We start from the raw sequence: 13,164 nt of genomic DNA on the forward strand, positions 1-13,164 counted from the left end.
TGAGGGGTGATATGTGGTATATATGGAGGGAGGAGGAGCGGTGTGTGAGGGGTGATATGAGGTATATATGGAGGGAGGAGGAGCGGTGTGTGAGGGGTGATATGTGGTATATATGGAGGGAGGAGGAGCGGTGATATGAGGTATATATGGAGGGAGGAGGAGCGGTGTGAGGGGTGATATGAGGTATATATGGAGGGAGGAGGAGCGGTGTGTGAGGGGTGATATGAGGTATATATGGAGGGAGGAGGAGCGGTGTGTGAGGGGTGATATGAGGTATATATTGAGGGAGGAGGAGCGGTGTGTGAGGGGTGATATGTGGTATATATGGATGGAGGAGGAGCGGTGTGTGAGGGGTGATATGAGGTATATATGGAGGGAGGAGGAGGGGTGTGTTCGGGGTGATATGAGGTATATATGGACGGAGGAAAGGTGTGCCAGGGGTGATATGAGGTATATATGGAGGGAGGAGGAGCGGTGTGTGAGATACGTGGAGGGAGCAGACGGTTGTATACGGCTCGAAACGTCTTTTCCTTCGGCTCGCTCTCATGTCACACCTTGGCGCCTAACACATTGCGCATGCGTCCTACCAGTCCACAGGTCCTTTGCGGCTCTACACCCGCCGACCAATCAGCGTAGACCCCTCACTCCTCCGCCACAGATGACAGCGCCCGGCTTGACGTTGTTTCGAACGCGGAAGTGGAGCATGCGCAGTGCTTCTGTCATGGCGGCGCCCACTGTACGGAGAACCGATTGAAGAGATCTTACGGAGTAGCCGGAGGCGATCATCTCTACTGGCGATCGTGGCGCCGCTATGAGTGCAGCAGTGTGATCTCTGCGACAGGTACGGCAAGTCCGGCCCTACAGGTCTGCACCCCGCGTACCTGTCACCCGCATCATGTATGTGTCATGTGTTGTGTACATAGATGACGTCACCTGCCTCCTCCCTGAAGCACTATGTATAGGCGCTGTATACTGCGCGGTCCCCGCCCCCCCCCCCCCCCCCCCCGGTGCCTACGGGTACATTGGCGGTTCTTGATGTGGATGCTGGCTGTACAGGGATTCCTGGGGTGCGGGCACTTCCTGACATGACCACGCTGGACCGTGGCGCTGTTGTGCTGTTAATGAGATGGTGATAAATGTCAGCTCTCTCATGTCACCTTAGTGTCAGGCGGTAACCTAGCAACAAACCCCCAACATGGCGCCTCCAGCCAAGAATCCAATATGGCTGCTGCATTTGGGGAGTTGACATAGCTGGATTAGCGTGATGTCAAGTAGTCGCCATGGAAATGTCCATGGTTTCTCATCACGTGACCGGCACAAGTCACATCCAGTGCAGAGGTCAACACCGGAAAATTGTAATTTCTGTGGTAAGTGGGTCATTACGTGGCACCGTCCTGTGAGACCCCCGGCAGATGATCATGGAGGCCCCTCATGTTATACCCATCCCGGCGGTGATCGTGGGGGTTCCTCGTGTGTGACACCCTCCCCCAGCAGGTGATCATTGAGGCCCCTCACCCACAGCGATCATCCCAATAAATAGACCATTCCTGAATTACTCTAAACTTCAAAATAGCCTAATGAGGCGCAAAAGCCTCCAAAACAGACGTACAGTACAGACCAAAAGTTTGGACACACCTTCTCATTCAAAGAGTTTTCTTTATTTTCATGACTGTGAAGGCATCAAAACTATGAATTAACACATGTGGAATTATATTCATAACAAACAAGTGTGAAACAACTGAAAATATGTCATATTCTAGGTTCTTCAAAGTAGCCACCTTTTGCTTTGATTACTGCTTTGCACACTCTTGGCATTCTCTTGATGAGCTTCAAGAGGTAGTCCCCTGAAATGGTCTTCCAACAGTCTTGAAGGAGTTCCCAGAGATGCTTAGCACTTGTTGGCCCTTTTGCCTTCACTCTGCGGTCCAGCTCACCCCAAACCATCTCGATTGGGTTCAGGTCCGGTGACTGTGGAGGCCAGGTCATCTGGCGCAGCACCCCATCACTCTCCTTCATGGTCAAATAGCCCTTACTTTCAAAGTTTTCCCAATTTTTCGGCTGACTGACTGACCTTCATTTCTTAAAGTAATGATGGCCACTCGTTTTTCTTTACTTAGCTGCTTTTTTCTTGCCATAATACAAATTCTAACAGTCTATTCAGTAGGACTATCAGCTGTGTATCCACCGGACTTCTCCTCAACGCAACTGATGGTCCCAACCCCATTTATAAGGCAAGAAATCCCACTTATTAAACCTGACAGGGCACACCTGTGAAGTGAAAACCATTTCAGGGGACTACCTCTTGAAGCTCATCAAGAGAATGCCAAGAGTGTGCAAAGCAGTAATCAAAGCAAAAGGTGGCTACTTTGAAGAACCTAGAATATGACATATTTTCAGCTGTTTCACACTTGTTTGTTATGTATATAATTCCACATGTGTTAATTCATAGTTTTGATGCCTTCATAGTCATGAAAATAAAGAAAACTCTTTGAATGAGAAGGTGTGTCCAAACTTTTGGTCTGTACTGTACTTTCAGTGGTAAATGCGACTAATAAAATTAGACTGTCTAAAACAGAATCTTTTGACTAAAAACAGGCACAACAACATAGTAAATGTGCCCTAGTGTTAAAAGGTTTCTCCAGGCTTTTAATATTGATGAGCCGTCCTCAGGATAGGTCATCAATATCAGATCAGTGGGCAGTGATGGTCAGTTCGCCAGCGAACACATGGGGGCTGCCATCTTGACTCACCCGTCCAGCAATGCACAGGTAAGCCTGTGCCGTGAGCCGGTCTGGAATCAAATGCGGTCACCGGAGCCCGATGAAGGCCCCCAGCGGCAGTTCTCGGAACTGCCTGCTCCCGGTGACCGCATTTGATTTCAGACAGGCACAGGACTTACCTGTGCATCGCCGGACAGGTGAGTCAAGATGGCAGCCCCCATGTGTTCGCTGGCGAACACTGCAAACTGACCATCACTGTCAGTGGGGTCCGACCACGGACCATAACGGAATTTAGAATCCAGAACACGATTCTTCGATAACCCGAACTTTAGACACAAGTTCGCTCAACACTATATGTGATACTTTTTATGTGAGATTTTTAGAGTGCGCTCTTATTGTATTGGTGCGACTCCTTTTTTTTTACTTCTCTACGAATAAATATCTGCTGCTTCCATATACAGAGGGCCGTCTACACCTCCGTTTTTAAAGCATTCCCAGGGCAGGATAAACAATAATAAGGCTCCATTCAGACGTCGGGGGGGGGGGGGGGCCCTTCGGACAAGAATAGGTATTTCTATGGGGGGGCCGGCCGGGTGTATTGCGGATCCGCAATGTACTACGGACGTCTGAATGGAGCCTTATTATTGTTTATCCTGCCCGGCGAATGCTATAAAAACGGAGGTGTAGACGGCCCTCTGTATATGGAAGCAGCAGATATTTATTCGCACCAATACAATAAGAGCGCACTCTAAAAATCTCACATAAAAAGTATCACATATAGTGTTGAGCGAACTTGTGTCTAAAGTTCGGATTATCGAAGAATCGCGTTCTGGATTCTAAATTCCGTTATGGTCCGTGGTAGCGGAATCCATAACGCGATTCTTCGATAACCCGAACTTTAGACACAAGTTCGCTCAACACTAATTGCATATAAAAAGTTGTCAAGATAAAAGAAGATACGAGACAGAAGATCATTTGGTACAAATCTGTCCCAAAATGTGCACGCCACCAGCCCAAGTTCCACCGTCTCCCTGGGTGCGACGCTCTGCGCTGCGATTGGACAGAAGGAACGCCCAGGGAGAGAAGCCGATGTCTCCTCCTTGGTAGTACAGCACAGGCGAATATACCGGGGGCCACAGCGGGCGGACGGAGCGGCGCCCAGATATAATAGTAAGCGCAGGGAGATCCCCGGGCGCCGCTCTACATGTCCTGCTACTTAGTTAACAAAGTCCGGACCCATGAAAGGTCCTCTTTAAGGTGAAAAATGTCAGGGTCCTGAAGGGGTTAAGGGTTTCTATCGGGTACATTTTGTATGGCTGTGATGGTTCTGACCCAGAGAATAAAGTCATGGTAATAGTGATGCCGCACACTGAACATCAGTACAAAGACGATGACGGAAGTGCTGTTTTTTTCCCCCAATCCACCACAGAGTTAAAAAGAAAAGTAATCGGTGAGTTGTGTGCGCCCCCTTATTGTGCCACTAAAAACTGCAGCAAGTCCTCGTAAGGCTACATCAATGAAAAAAATAAATGAAAAGTTTGGGGTTAAACAAGTGAATCCTTGGCACCAGCTTCCCCCTGTGAGCGGCTCCTCGGAGGACACCCCATTACTCATCATGGCGCCGGTACCATGTCAGCCCCCCCCCCATCCTTCTTTAGTTCATGGAGGGTCTAGAGACCTGTAGGGGGCGATCATCCTGGTGAATGTACGACTGAGCTGTGCTCTCCTCCTCCAGGTTACTGAGAAGCTGAAGACACCGCGATCGTCCTTCCTGAAGACATGTCCACTCACACTTACCCAGTAAGTACTTTCTGTACACTATCGTTTTTTCATAGGGGGTCTTTGTCTTTTTCTCCAGTCACATCCAAAGCTGCATTCCCATTTTGGCTCATGAGGTGCGGGGCCGTCCCGCTTGTTTACTGCGTGTCCAGGACATGCTCTGCTGCAGTACATTGAGGAGGATGTTGTGTCTATGGAGGTAGAGACAATCATAATGCAGTACTTTCCAGGGCCCCTCGGAGAGGACATCACCAGGGTGTTCCAAGTGCCTGAAGCTGGAACTGTGATTGCAGCTCTGGGTAGGACTAGTGTATATGACGTAACAGAATCCGTACCAGAGAAATCAACTTAGCCTTTAATCTAGATATACCGGGTATGCTGTAAAATGATACAGTTGTCACTGTGCTTTGCTGCAGCTCTAGCTGTGACTGGAGTATAAAACCAGAATAAAAAATGATTGAGATTTATCCTGTGACGTAATGTATGTCTCCACGTGGCTTACTAATGTTATGAGAAGTCCTAGTACACAGGTTATTACAGATCGCCACAGCAGGCTCTGTACGGAAACAAAGAAACAGGGAGTGCTGGGAGATTTCAGCTGTGAAGCCTTCAGAATAGTAACTGCTTCACATGTACACTCACCTACAGAATTATTAGGAACACCTGTTCTATTTCTCATTAATGCAATGATCTAGTCAACCAATCACATGGCAGTTGCTTCAATGCATTTAGGGGGGTGGTCCTGGTCAAGACAATCTCCTGAACTCCAAACTGAATGTCAGATTGGGAAAGAAAGGTGATTTAAGCAATTTTGAGCGTGGCATGGTTGTTGGTGCCAGACGGGCCGGTCTGAGTATTTCACAATCTGCTCAGTTACTGGGATTTTCACGCACAACCATTTCTAGGGTTTACAAAGAATGGTGTGAAAAGGGAAAAACATCCAGTATGCGGCAGTCCTGTGGGCAAAAATGCCTTGTGGATGCTAGAGGTCAGAGGAGAATGGGCCGACTGATTCAAGCTGATAGAAGAGCAACGTTGACTGAAATAACCACTCGTTACAACCGCGGTATGCAGCAAAGCATTTGTGAAGCCACAACACGCACAACCTTGAGGCGGATGGGCTACAACAGCAGAAGACCCCACCGGGTACCACTCATCTCCACTACAAATAGGAAAAAGAGGCTACAATTTGCACGAGCTCACCAAAATTGGACTGTTGAAGACTGGAAAAATGTTGCCTGGTCTGATGAGTCTCGATTTCTGTTGAGACATTCAAATGGTAGAGTCCGAATTTGGCGTAAACAGAATGAGAACATGTATCCATCCTCTGATGGCTACTTCCAGCAGGATAATGCACCATGTCACAAAGCTCGAATCATTTCAAATTGGTTTCTTGAACATGACAATGAGTTCACTGTACTAAAATGGCCCCCACAGTCACCAGATCTCAACCCAATAGAGCATCTTTGGGATGTGGTGGAACGGGAGCTTCGTGTCCTGGATGTGCATCCCTCAAATCTCCATCAACTGCAAGATGCTATCCTATCAATATGGGCCAACATTTCTAAAGAATGCTATCAGCACCTTGTGGAATCAATGCCACGTAGAATTAAGGCAGTTCTGAAGGCAAAAGGGGGTCCAACACCGTATTAGTATGGTGTTCCTAATAATTCTTTAGGTGAGTGTATATAGGCTGAACTGTACATCACTGTGTTTTTACAGGAGAAGCAGGACTCGCAGGCTTTCTCCTGGAGTGGGTGGGGGAAGCAGGACTCGCAGGCTTTCTCCTGGAGTGGGTGGGGTAAGCAGGACTCGCAGGCTTTCTCCTGGAGTGGGTGGGGGAAGCAGGACTCGCAGGCTTTCTCCTGGAGTGGGTGGGGGAAGCAGGACTCGCAGGCTTTCTCCTGGAGTGGGTGGGGGAAGCAGGACTCGCAGGCTTTCTCCTGGAGTGGGTGGGGGAAGCAGGACTCGCAGGCTTTCTCCTGGAGTGGGTGGGGGAAGCAGGACTCGCAGGCTTTCTCCTGGAGTGGGTGGGGGAAGCAGGACTCGCAGGCTTTCTCCTGGAGTGGGTGGGGGAAGCAGGACTCGCAGGCTTTCTCCTGGAGTGGGTGGGGGAAGCAGGACTCGCAGGCTTTCTCCTGGAGTGGGTGGGGGAAGCAGGACTCGCAGGCTTTCTCCTGGAGTGGGTGGGGGAAGCAGGACTCGCAGGCTTTCTCCTGGAGTGGGTGGGGGAAGCAGGACTCGCAGGCTTTCTCCTGGAGTGGGTGGGGGAAGCAGGACTCGCAGGCTTTCTCCTGGAGTGGGTGGGGGAAGCAGGACTCGCAGGCTTTCTCTGGGAGTGGGTGGAGGAAGCAGGACTCGCAGGCTTTCTCTGGGAGTGGGTGGAGGAAGCAGGACTCGCAGGCTTTCTCTGGGAGTGGGTGGGGGAAGCAGGACTTGCAGGCTTTCTCTGGGGTCCAAGTGGCTTGTGCCCCTTTGTACATTTCACTCTGCATCGTCCGGTGGTCTGAGGGGAGAAAGGACCACTGGCTCTTTAAAAAGAACCAAGATGCCAATGGAAAAGGGGTCAGCAGTCTCATGGGAGGACATAAGGCCAATGCCCAGGTGATGTGTGTCGAGAAAAGATTCAGGACAGTGGTGCATGCATAGTCATATACTCGTCCACTAAACGTGGACCTCCGTCCATTGCAGTGGTCTTCCTGGTGTTTGCACTTTGCTGACCGCCTGGTGAGACCAATCTTTTGGGTGACTGACAGATGCACCTTAAAGGGTGCCCCCGCAGATCAGCTGTTTGAGAAGGTAGCGGCACTGGCAGTAGCGCCGCAGCCTTCTCGCTGTTTACCGCAGGTCCAGTGACGTCACCACTAATATCACTGGCCTGGGCGGGGCTAAGCTCCATTTAAGTGAACAAAGCTTAGCTCCGTCCAGGCCAGTGATACTAGTCGTGACGTCACTGGGCCTGATCGGCAGGGGTCCCGGGTGTCGGTCCCCCGCCGATCAGATGCTGATGAGTTTAAATAACTGTTCAGTTTAAAATAACTGCAGAACCCCTTTAAAGGGAACTTGTCATCAGAAAATGATCTATTGTTTTAAATCAGTTTTTATGTTTAATATTTTTTTTAATATAAAAAATATATTTTAAATATTATTATTATTATTATTATTATTATTTTTAGATTTTTTTTATGAATTCTTTTTTATTTTTTTTTACATTTTTCCATGTAATCCTGTAATTTTTATTTTTGGAAGTGCTGAGGTATAGGCAGGGATGTGATGTATGAGCTGGTGAGCGTATATTACCCATTGGATATGATATGCACCTCTCCTAGGACAGGGCAAGAGTGCATAGAAAGGTAATAATACGCCAATAATACACCTGTAAGCACCACAATGGCGGGGAGGAGAGCGGAGATGTGCCATGGCTTCTTCTGACAGATGGTATCTCTGAAAGTAGTGGTGATTAGTGATGAGCGGGAGGTGCCATATTTATTATTTCTCGTGAATAATATGCGATTAAATTAATCGTACGATTTTTTTTAATCGTACGATTATTTAATTTATTTTTTTCCCTGTATAAGGCAACGTTCCTATGACTATGGCTAGGCTAATATGTGCTTTTTACGAAATTTCTTAATATTGCTCTAACTTCGTCTTTTAGAATATTCGTAATATTCTAAAAGACGGAGTTAGAGCAATATTACGAATATTCTAAAAGACGAAGTTAGAGCAATATTAAGAAATTTCGTAAAATACACATATTAGCCTAGCCATAGTCATAGGAACTTTGCCTTATACAGGGAAAAAATAAAATAAAAAAAATAAAAAATCGTACGATTAATTTAATCATACGATTATTAGCCTAGCCATAGTCATAGAAACGTTGCCTTATACAGGAAAAAAATAATAATAATCGTACGATTTTTTTATTTATTTTTTTCTGTATAAGGCAACGTTCCTATGACTATGGCTAGGCTAATATGTGTATTTTACGAAATTTCTTAATATTGCTCTAACTTCGTCTTTTAGAATATTCGTAATATTGCTCTAACTCCGTCTTTTAGAATATTACGAATATTCTAAAAGACGAAGTTAGAGCAATATTAAGAAATTTCGTAAAAAGCACATATTAGCCTAGCCATAGTCATAGGTACGTTGCCTTATACAGGAAAAAAAAATATTGTACGATTAAATTAATCGTCCGATTTTTTATTTATTTATTTTTTTAAAAATACGAATATTCGATTTCGCGAATATTTAGAACTATATTCTAAATATTCGCGAAATCTCGAAATTGCGATATTCGCTCTCAACACTAGTGGTGATCAGCAGCACAGACCCGGCAGTGTGAAAACACCAATGCCAGTGTGTTAACCCCTTGAATGCCGCGGTCAAAGCTGACCGAGGCATGCAGAGTTTACGGGTGCCCTCCGCTTCCCCATCAGGTCCCCGCTCTGCAGTGACTGGGGCTTGCCTTCTATGGAAGCCTGTGAGATCCAGCCCTTAGGCTGGGTCTCACAGGCAGGCTGTCAGCATAAATGCATTGCAGAGGGGATCAGACCCCAGACGTTAAAGTCCCAGAGTAGGACAAAAATGAAAAGTTTAAAAAAAAAAAAAAAAAAGTTTTTCCATAAAAAAAATTACATTTCACAAAATAAAACACATAAAAAATTTTTTAAAAAAGAAAACCAGATCTATTGGTTATTGCCGCGTCCTTAACGACCAGCTCTACAAAATATGACATGATCCACCCCCTCACCTGAACGCCGTAGAAAAAATAAAATAACTGTGCCAAAACAACCTTTTTTTTTGTCACCTTACATCACAAAAAGTGCAACACCAAGCGATCAAAAAGGCGTATGCTCCCCAAAATAGTGCCAATCAAACCGTCACCTCTTCCCGCAAAAAATGTGCTCCTACATAAAACAATCGTTTAAAAAATATAAAAAACTATGGCTCCCAGAATATGGAGACACTAAAACATGATTTTTTTTTTTGTTTCAAAAATGCTGTTATTGTGTAAAATTTAAATAAATAAAAAACAGTATACATATTAGGTATCGCCGTGTCCGTAAGGATGCTTTCCGTTTGTGAGATCCGTTCAGGGCTCTCACACGTGGTCCAAATCAGATCAGTTTTGCCCTAATGCATTCTGAATGGAAAAGGATCCGCTCAGAATACATCAGTTCAGTCTCCATTCTGCTTGCAGCGTTTTGGTGTCCATCTGACGAAACGGAGCCAAACGGATCCGTCCTGGCACACAATGCAAGTCAATGGGGACGGATCCGTTTTCTATTACACAATCTGGCACAATAGAAAACGGATCCGTCACCCATTGACTTTCAGTGGTGTTCAAGACGGATCCGTCTTGGCCATGTTACAGATAATACAAACGGATCCGTTCTGAATGGATGCATGCGGTTGTATTATCTGAACGGATCCGTCTGTGCAGATCCATGACTGATCCGCACCAAACGCGAGTGTGAAAGTAGCCTAAGAACCTGCTGTATAAAAATAGCACATGATACCCCTCAGGTGAACACCGTAAAATAAAAACTGTGTCAAAAAAGCCATTTTTTTTGTCACCTTACATCACAAAAAGTGTAATACCAAGCTATCAAAAAGACATATGCACCCTAAATCAGTACCAATCAAACTGTCATCTCATACAAAAAAAAAGATTCCCTACATAAGACAGTCGCCTGAAAAATAAACTATGGCTTTCAGAATATTGAGAGACCAATTTTTTTTTTATTTTTTTCAAAAATGCTTTATTATGTCATATTTGGTATTGTCGCGTCCGTAACAACCTGCTCTATAAAAAATACCACATGATCTAACCTGTCAGAGGAACATTGTAAATAACAAAAAATAAAAACGATGCCAAAACAGCTATTTTTTGTTACCTTACCACCTGAGAGGTTTATTGACTCTGTCATCGAGGCTAGGCGCTGGCCCCAGCAGTGAAATCCCGGGGGCTCCGATTAGAAGCCTGCCATAGTAAACTCCCTGCTGCTGTGTGCACTAAGCAGCAGCGACTGTGTAAAGTCCTATTCACCCTATTAGATCTCTGTAAGGGTCCATTCACACGTCCGCAATTTCGTTCCGCATTTTGCGGAACGGAATTGCGGACCCATTCATTTCTATGGGACCTGGAATTGCGGATCCGCACTTCCGGGTCCGCAATTCCGATCCCGAAAAATATAGAACATGTCCTATTCTTGTCCGCAATTGCGGACAAGAAAAGGGAACACACATCGCCGATGTCCGTGTTTTGCGGATCCACACACACGGACGTGTGAATGTAGCCTAATGGTGAATAGGACAAGGGTTCCAGCCCCTTAAGGCGGCTAAAGCAAAAAAATAAAGTTTAAAAAAAAAACTAAATATTAAAAGTTTAAATCGCCCCCCCTTTCCCGATTTTACATATAAAATATATAAGCAATAAAAAAATAAACAAATTGGGTATCACCGCTAGGGATGAGCGAATCGACTTCGGATGGTGCATCCAAAGTTGATTCGCTTAAAAATTCGTTGGAATTCGGTCCCAAGGTTTTTTACAGTAATAATTAATTCCCAAAGTTATTAAACGAAGTCTTGCGCGACTTTGCGAAGAAATAGCTTTGTCTCATTGTAATACTGTACGGAGAAGGATCTCTGTACAGTATTAGAACACATTTTTAAGCGAATCAACTTTAGATGTACCATCCGAAGTCGATACGCTCTTCTCTAATTACCATGTCTGAAAGTCTTAACTATTAAAGTATTTAAAAAAAAAATCTCCTATGCAGTGAAGGCCGTAACAGAAAAAAAATAAAAATAATTAAAATGCGATGATGGGAGAGAGAGGAATATAGGAGCGGGATATCTGTAGGACCTGGAGGTTGGGTTTATTATTTGAAGATCTATAAGGCGGAGAAATTGTAAAATACTGGAAGTTTTTGATGAACATGACAATTAAAGGTGCATTCTCCAAATAGTATAAGTTAATAATGAAAAGGAAAGTGGAGAAATACTCCATGGGAACAATATTTGGGGATAATATCGCCCAATGATTTTTAGTAGGATCCCTAAACCTTCCTGTCGCCTGGCGTATAGGATGTCACATAAGGCTAGTTTCACACTAGCGCTTGATACCTGGCTGGCTGTTCGCACAGTGGTTTTCATCCAGCCGATTTTGGCGCATATTTTCTGGGTTGCGCCCGGATCTTCGCCAGTCCTCATTATAGTTAATGGGGGCCGGACGGAGACTTACAAACTTCTGGCAATGCCAGATACAGAGAGATCCGTCCGGCTGTTCCCTGCCACAACAAGCCGGCCAGTTCTCAAGCTCTAGTTTGAAAATAGCCTAAGTGTTTTATTGTACATAGTTTACCGTATTTTTCGCCCTATAAGACGCACCTAGGTATTAGAGGAGGAAAATAAGAAATAAAATATTTCTCATTAGACCACCAATGCTAATCAGATCGAACCCCTATGTTAATAAGACCCCCAGTCAGACCTCAGATCAGAGGGGGGGGGGGGAAATAATCAACTCGCCTCTCCTGCTCCGGACGCCGCTGCTCCTTCTGAGATCCAGCGCTCTTCCTTGTCTTCTTGCCGCACCGTGGTGTCACCTGATGTCACAAAGCGCCAACATCCCGACCAATCACCGTAAGTGGCCGAGGAAGACGAGGTAGAGGTGAGTACAGAGCCCGCACGGGAGCGATGCATTCACCACTCCCCGGTCCTCCTGTACTAATGGGGGGGGGGGGAGGCGAGAGTCTGTCTTATAGGGTGTAAAATACGGTACTAAAAACCTTGCAAAATGATAGGAATAAAGAAGTTCACTGTCCAAAATGTGGCCTGGATGATGCGGATAACGTTCATGTTTTGAAAGGATGTGTATAAAACTATGGCGCCGCGGTATAAGATGGTGTATGGACGGCGTATTGAGGGTGGAGTCAGTAAATATACTCCAGGACAGTGATGGTTAACCTCCGGCACTCCAGCTGTGGTGAAACTACGTCTCCCAGCATGCTCCATTAATTTATGTGAAGTTCTGAGAACAGCCAAGCAAGTGCGCATCTTGGGAGTTGTAGTCTTACCACAGCTGCAGTACCGGAGGCTAGCCATCACACTCTAGGATATGCCATCTAAGTCAGATGGGGGCTCTGAGACCCGCACGATCTCTAACGGGGCCCCTGAAAGTGGCGGAGAGCGCACCGCGCACAGCATTTCTACTGGAGTTCTGAAAAAGCCAAGCAAAGGGACAATCCAGCTATTTTTGGAAGTCTCATAGAAATGAATGGAGAGCACACCGCACAAGCGCGTTCACTTCTACGAGACTGCGGAGATAGCCAGCGCTCGGCCATTTTCAGAACTCTCATAGAATGAATGGAGGGCGGTCGCGCAATTTCAAAAAAATAATAAAATCTTGCCGTTTTCTCACTTGTCTTTTGAGAGCAGCTACACGGGCCACAGACACAGTGGTCTGGACCGGACCCCTTCGACTTCTACGGATGCAGAGGTCAGGAGGGAGCAGATAAGCTGTGATATCACCGGTTGTGAATGGTTGATCCTGTGTTATCTATACAGAGGTGATATCTATCACTGTAATCCTGTCTGTGATGATAATGCGATGGATACTGAAAATGTAGCTGTTCAGAGCAGGAAATCATGACTAGGG

At 45.8% G+C, this 13,164-nt stretch overlaps 1 protein-coding gene across 5 annotated transcripts in view; it reads left to right on the forward strand.

Moving 5' to 3' along the window:
• Window positions 1-696: 696 nt before the first annotated feature.
• The window catches only part of LOC120997076 (zinc finger protein 12-like), a 61,308-nt gene continuing 48,840 nt past the window's right edge, over window positions 697-13,164 (forward strand). For 3 of the 5 annotated variants that reach the window (XM_040426987.1, XM_040426984.1, XM_040426988.1), the window contains exons 1-2: window positions 697-841; window positions 4,456-4,520. In XM_040426987.1, coding sequence (XP_040282921.1) covers window positions 4,500-4,520 — 21 coding nt within the window. In that variant the 5' untranslated portion in view covers window positions 697-841; window positions 4,456-4,499. Of the gene's footprint in view, window positions 865-1,173; window positions 1,368-4,455; window positions 4,521-13,164 lie in introns of those variants that run through there. The other 2 variants (XM_040426985.1, XM_040426986.1) reach the window with 2 other exon arrangements.

This window comes from Bufo bufo, chromosome 4, assembly GCF_905171765.1.
Source record: "Bufo bufo chromosome 4, aBufBuf1.1, whole genome shotgun sequence".
Lineage (NCBI taxonomy): Eukaryota > Metazoa > Chordata > Amphibia > Anura > Bufonidae > Bufo > Bufo bufo.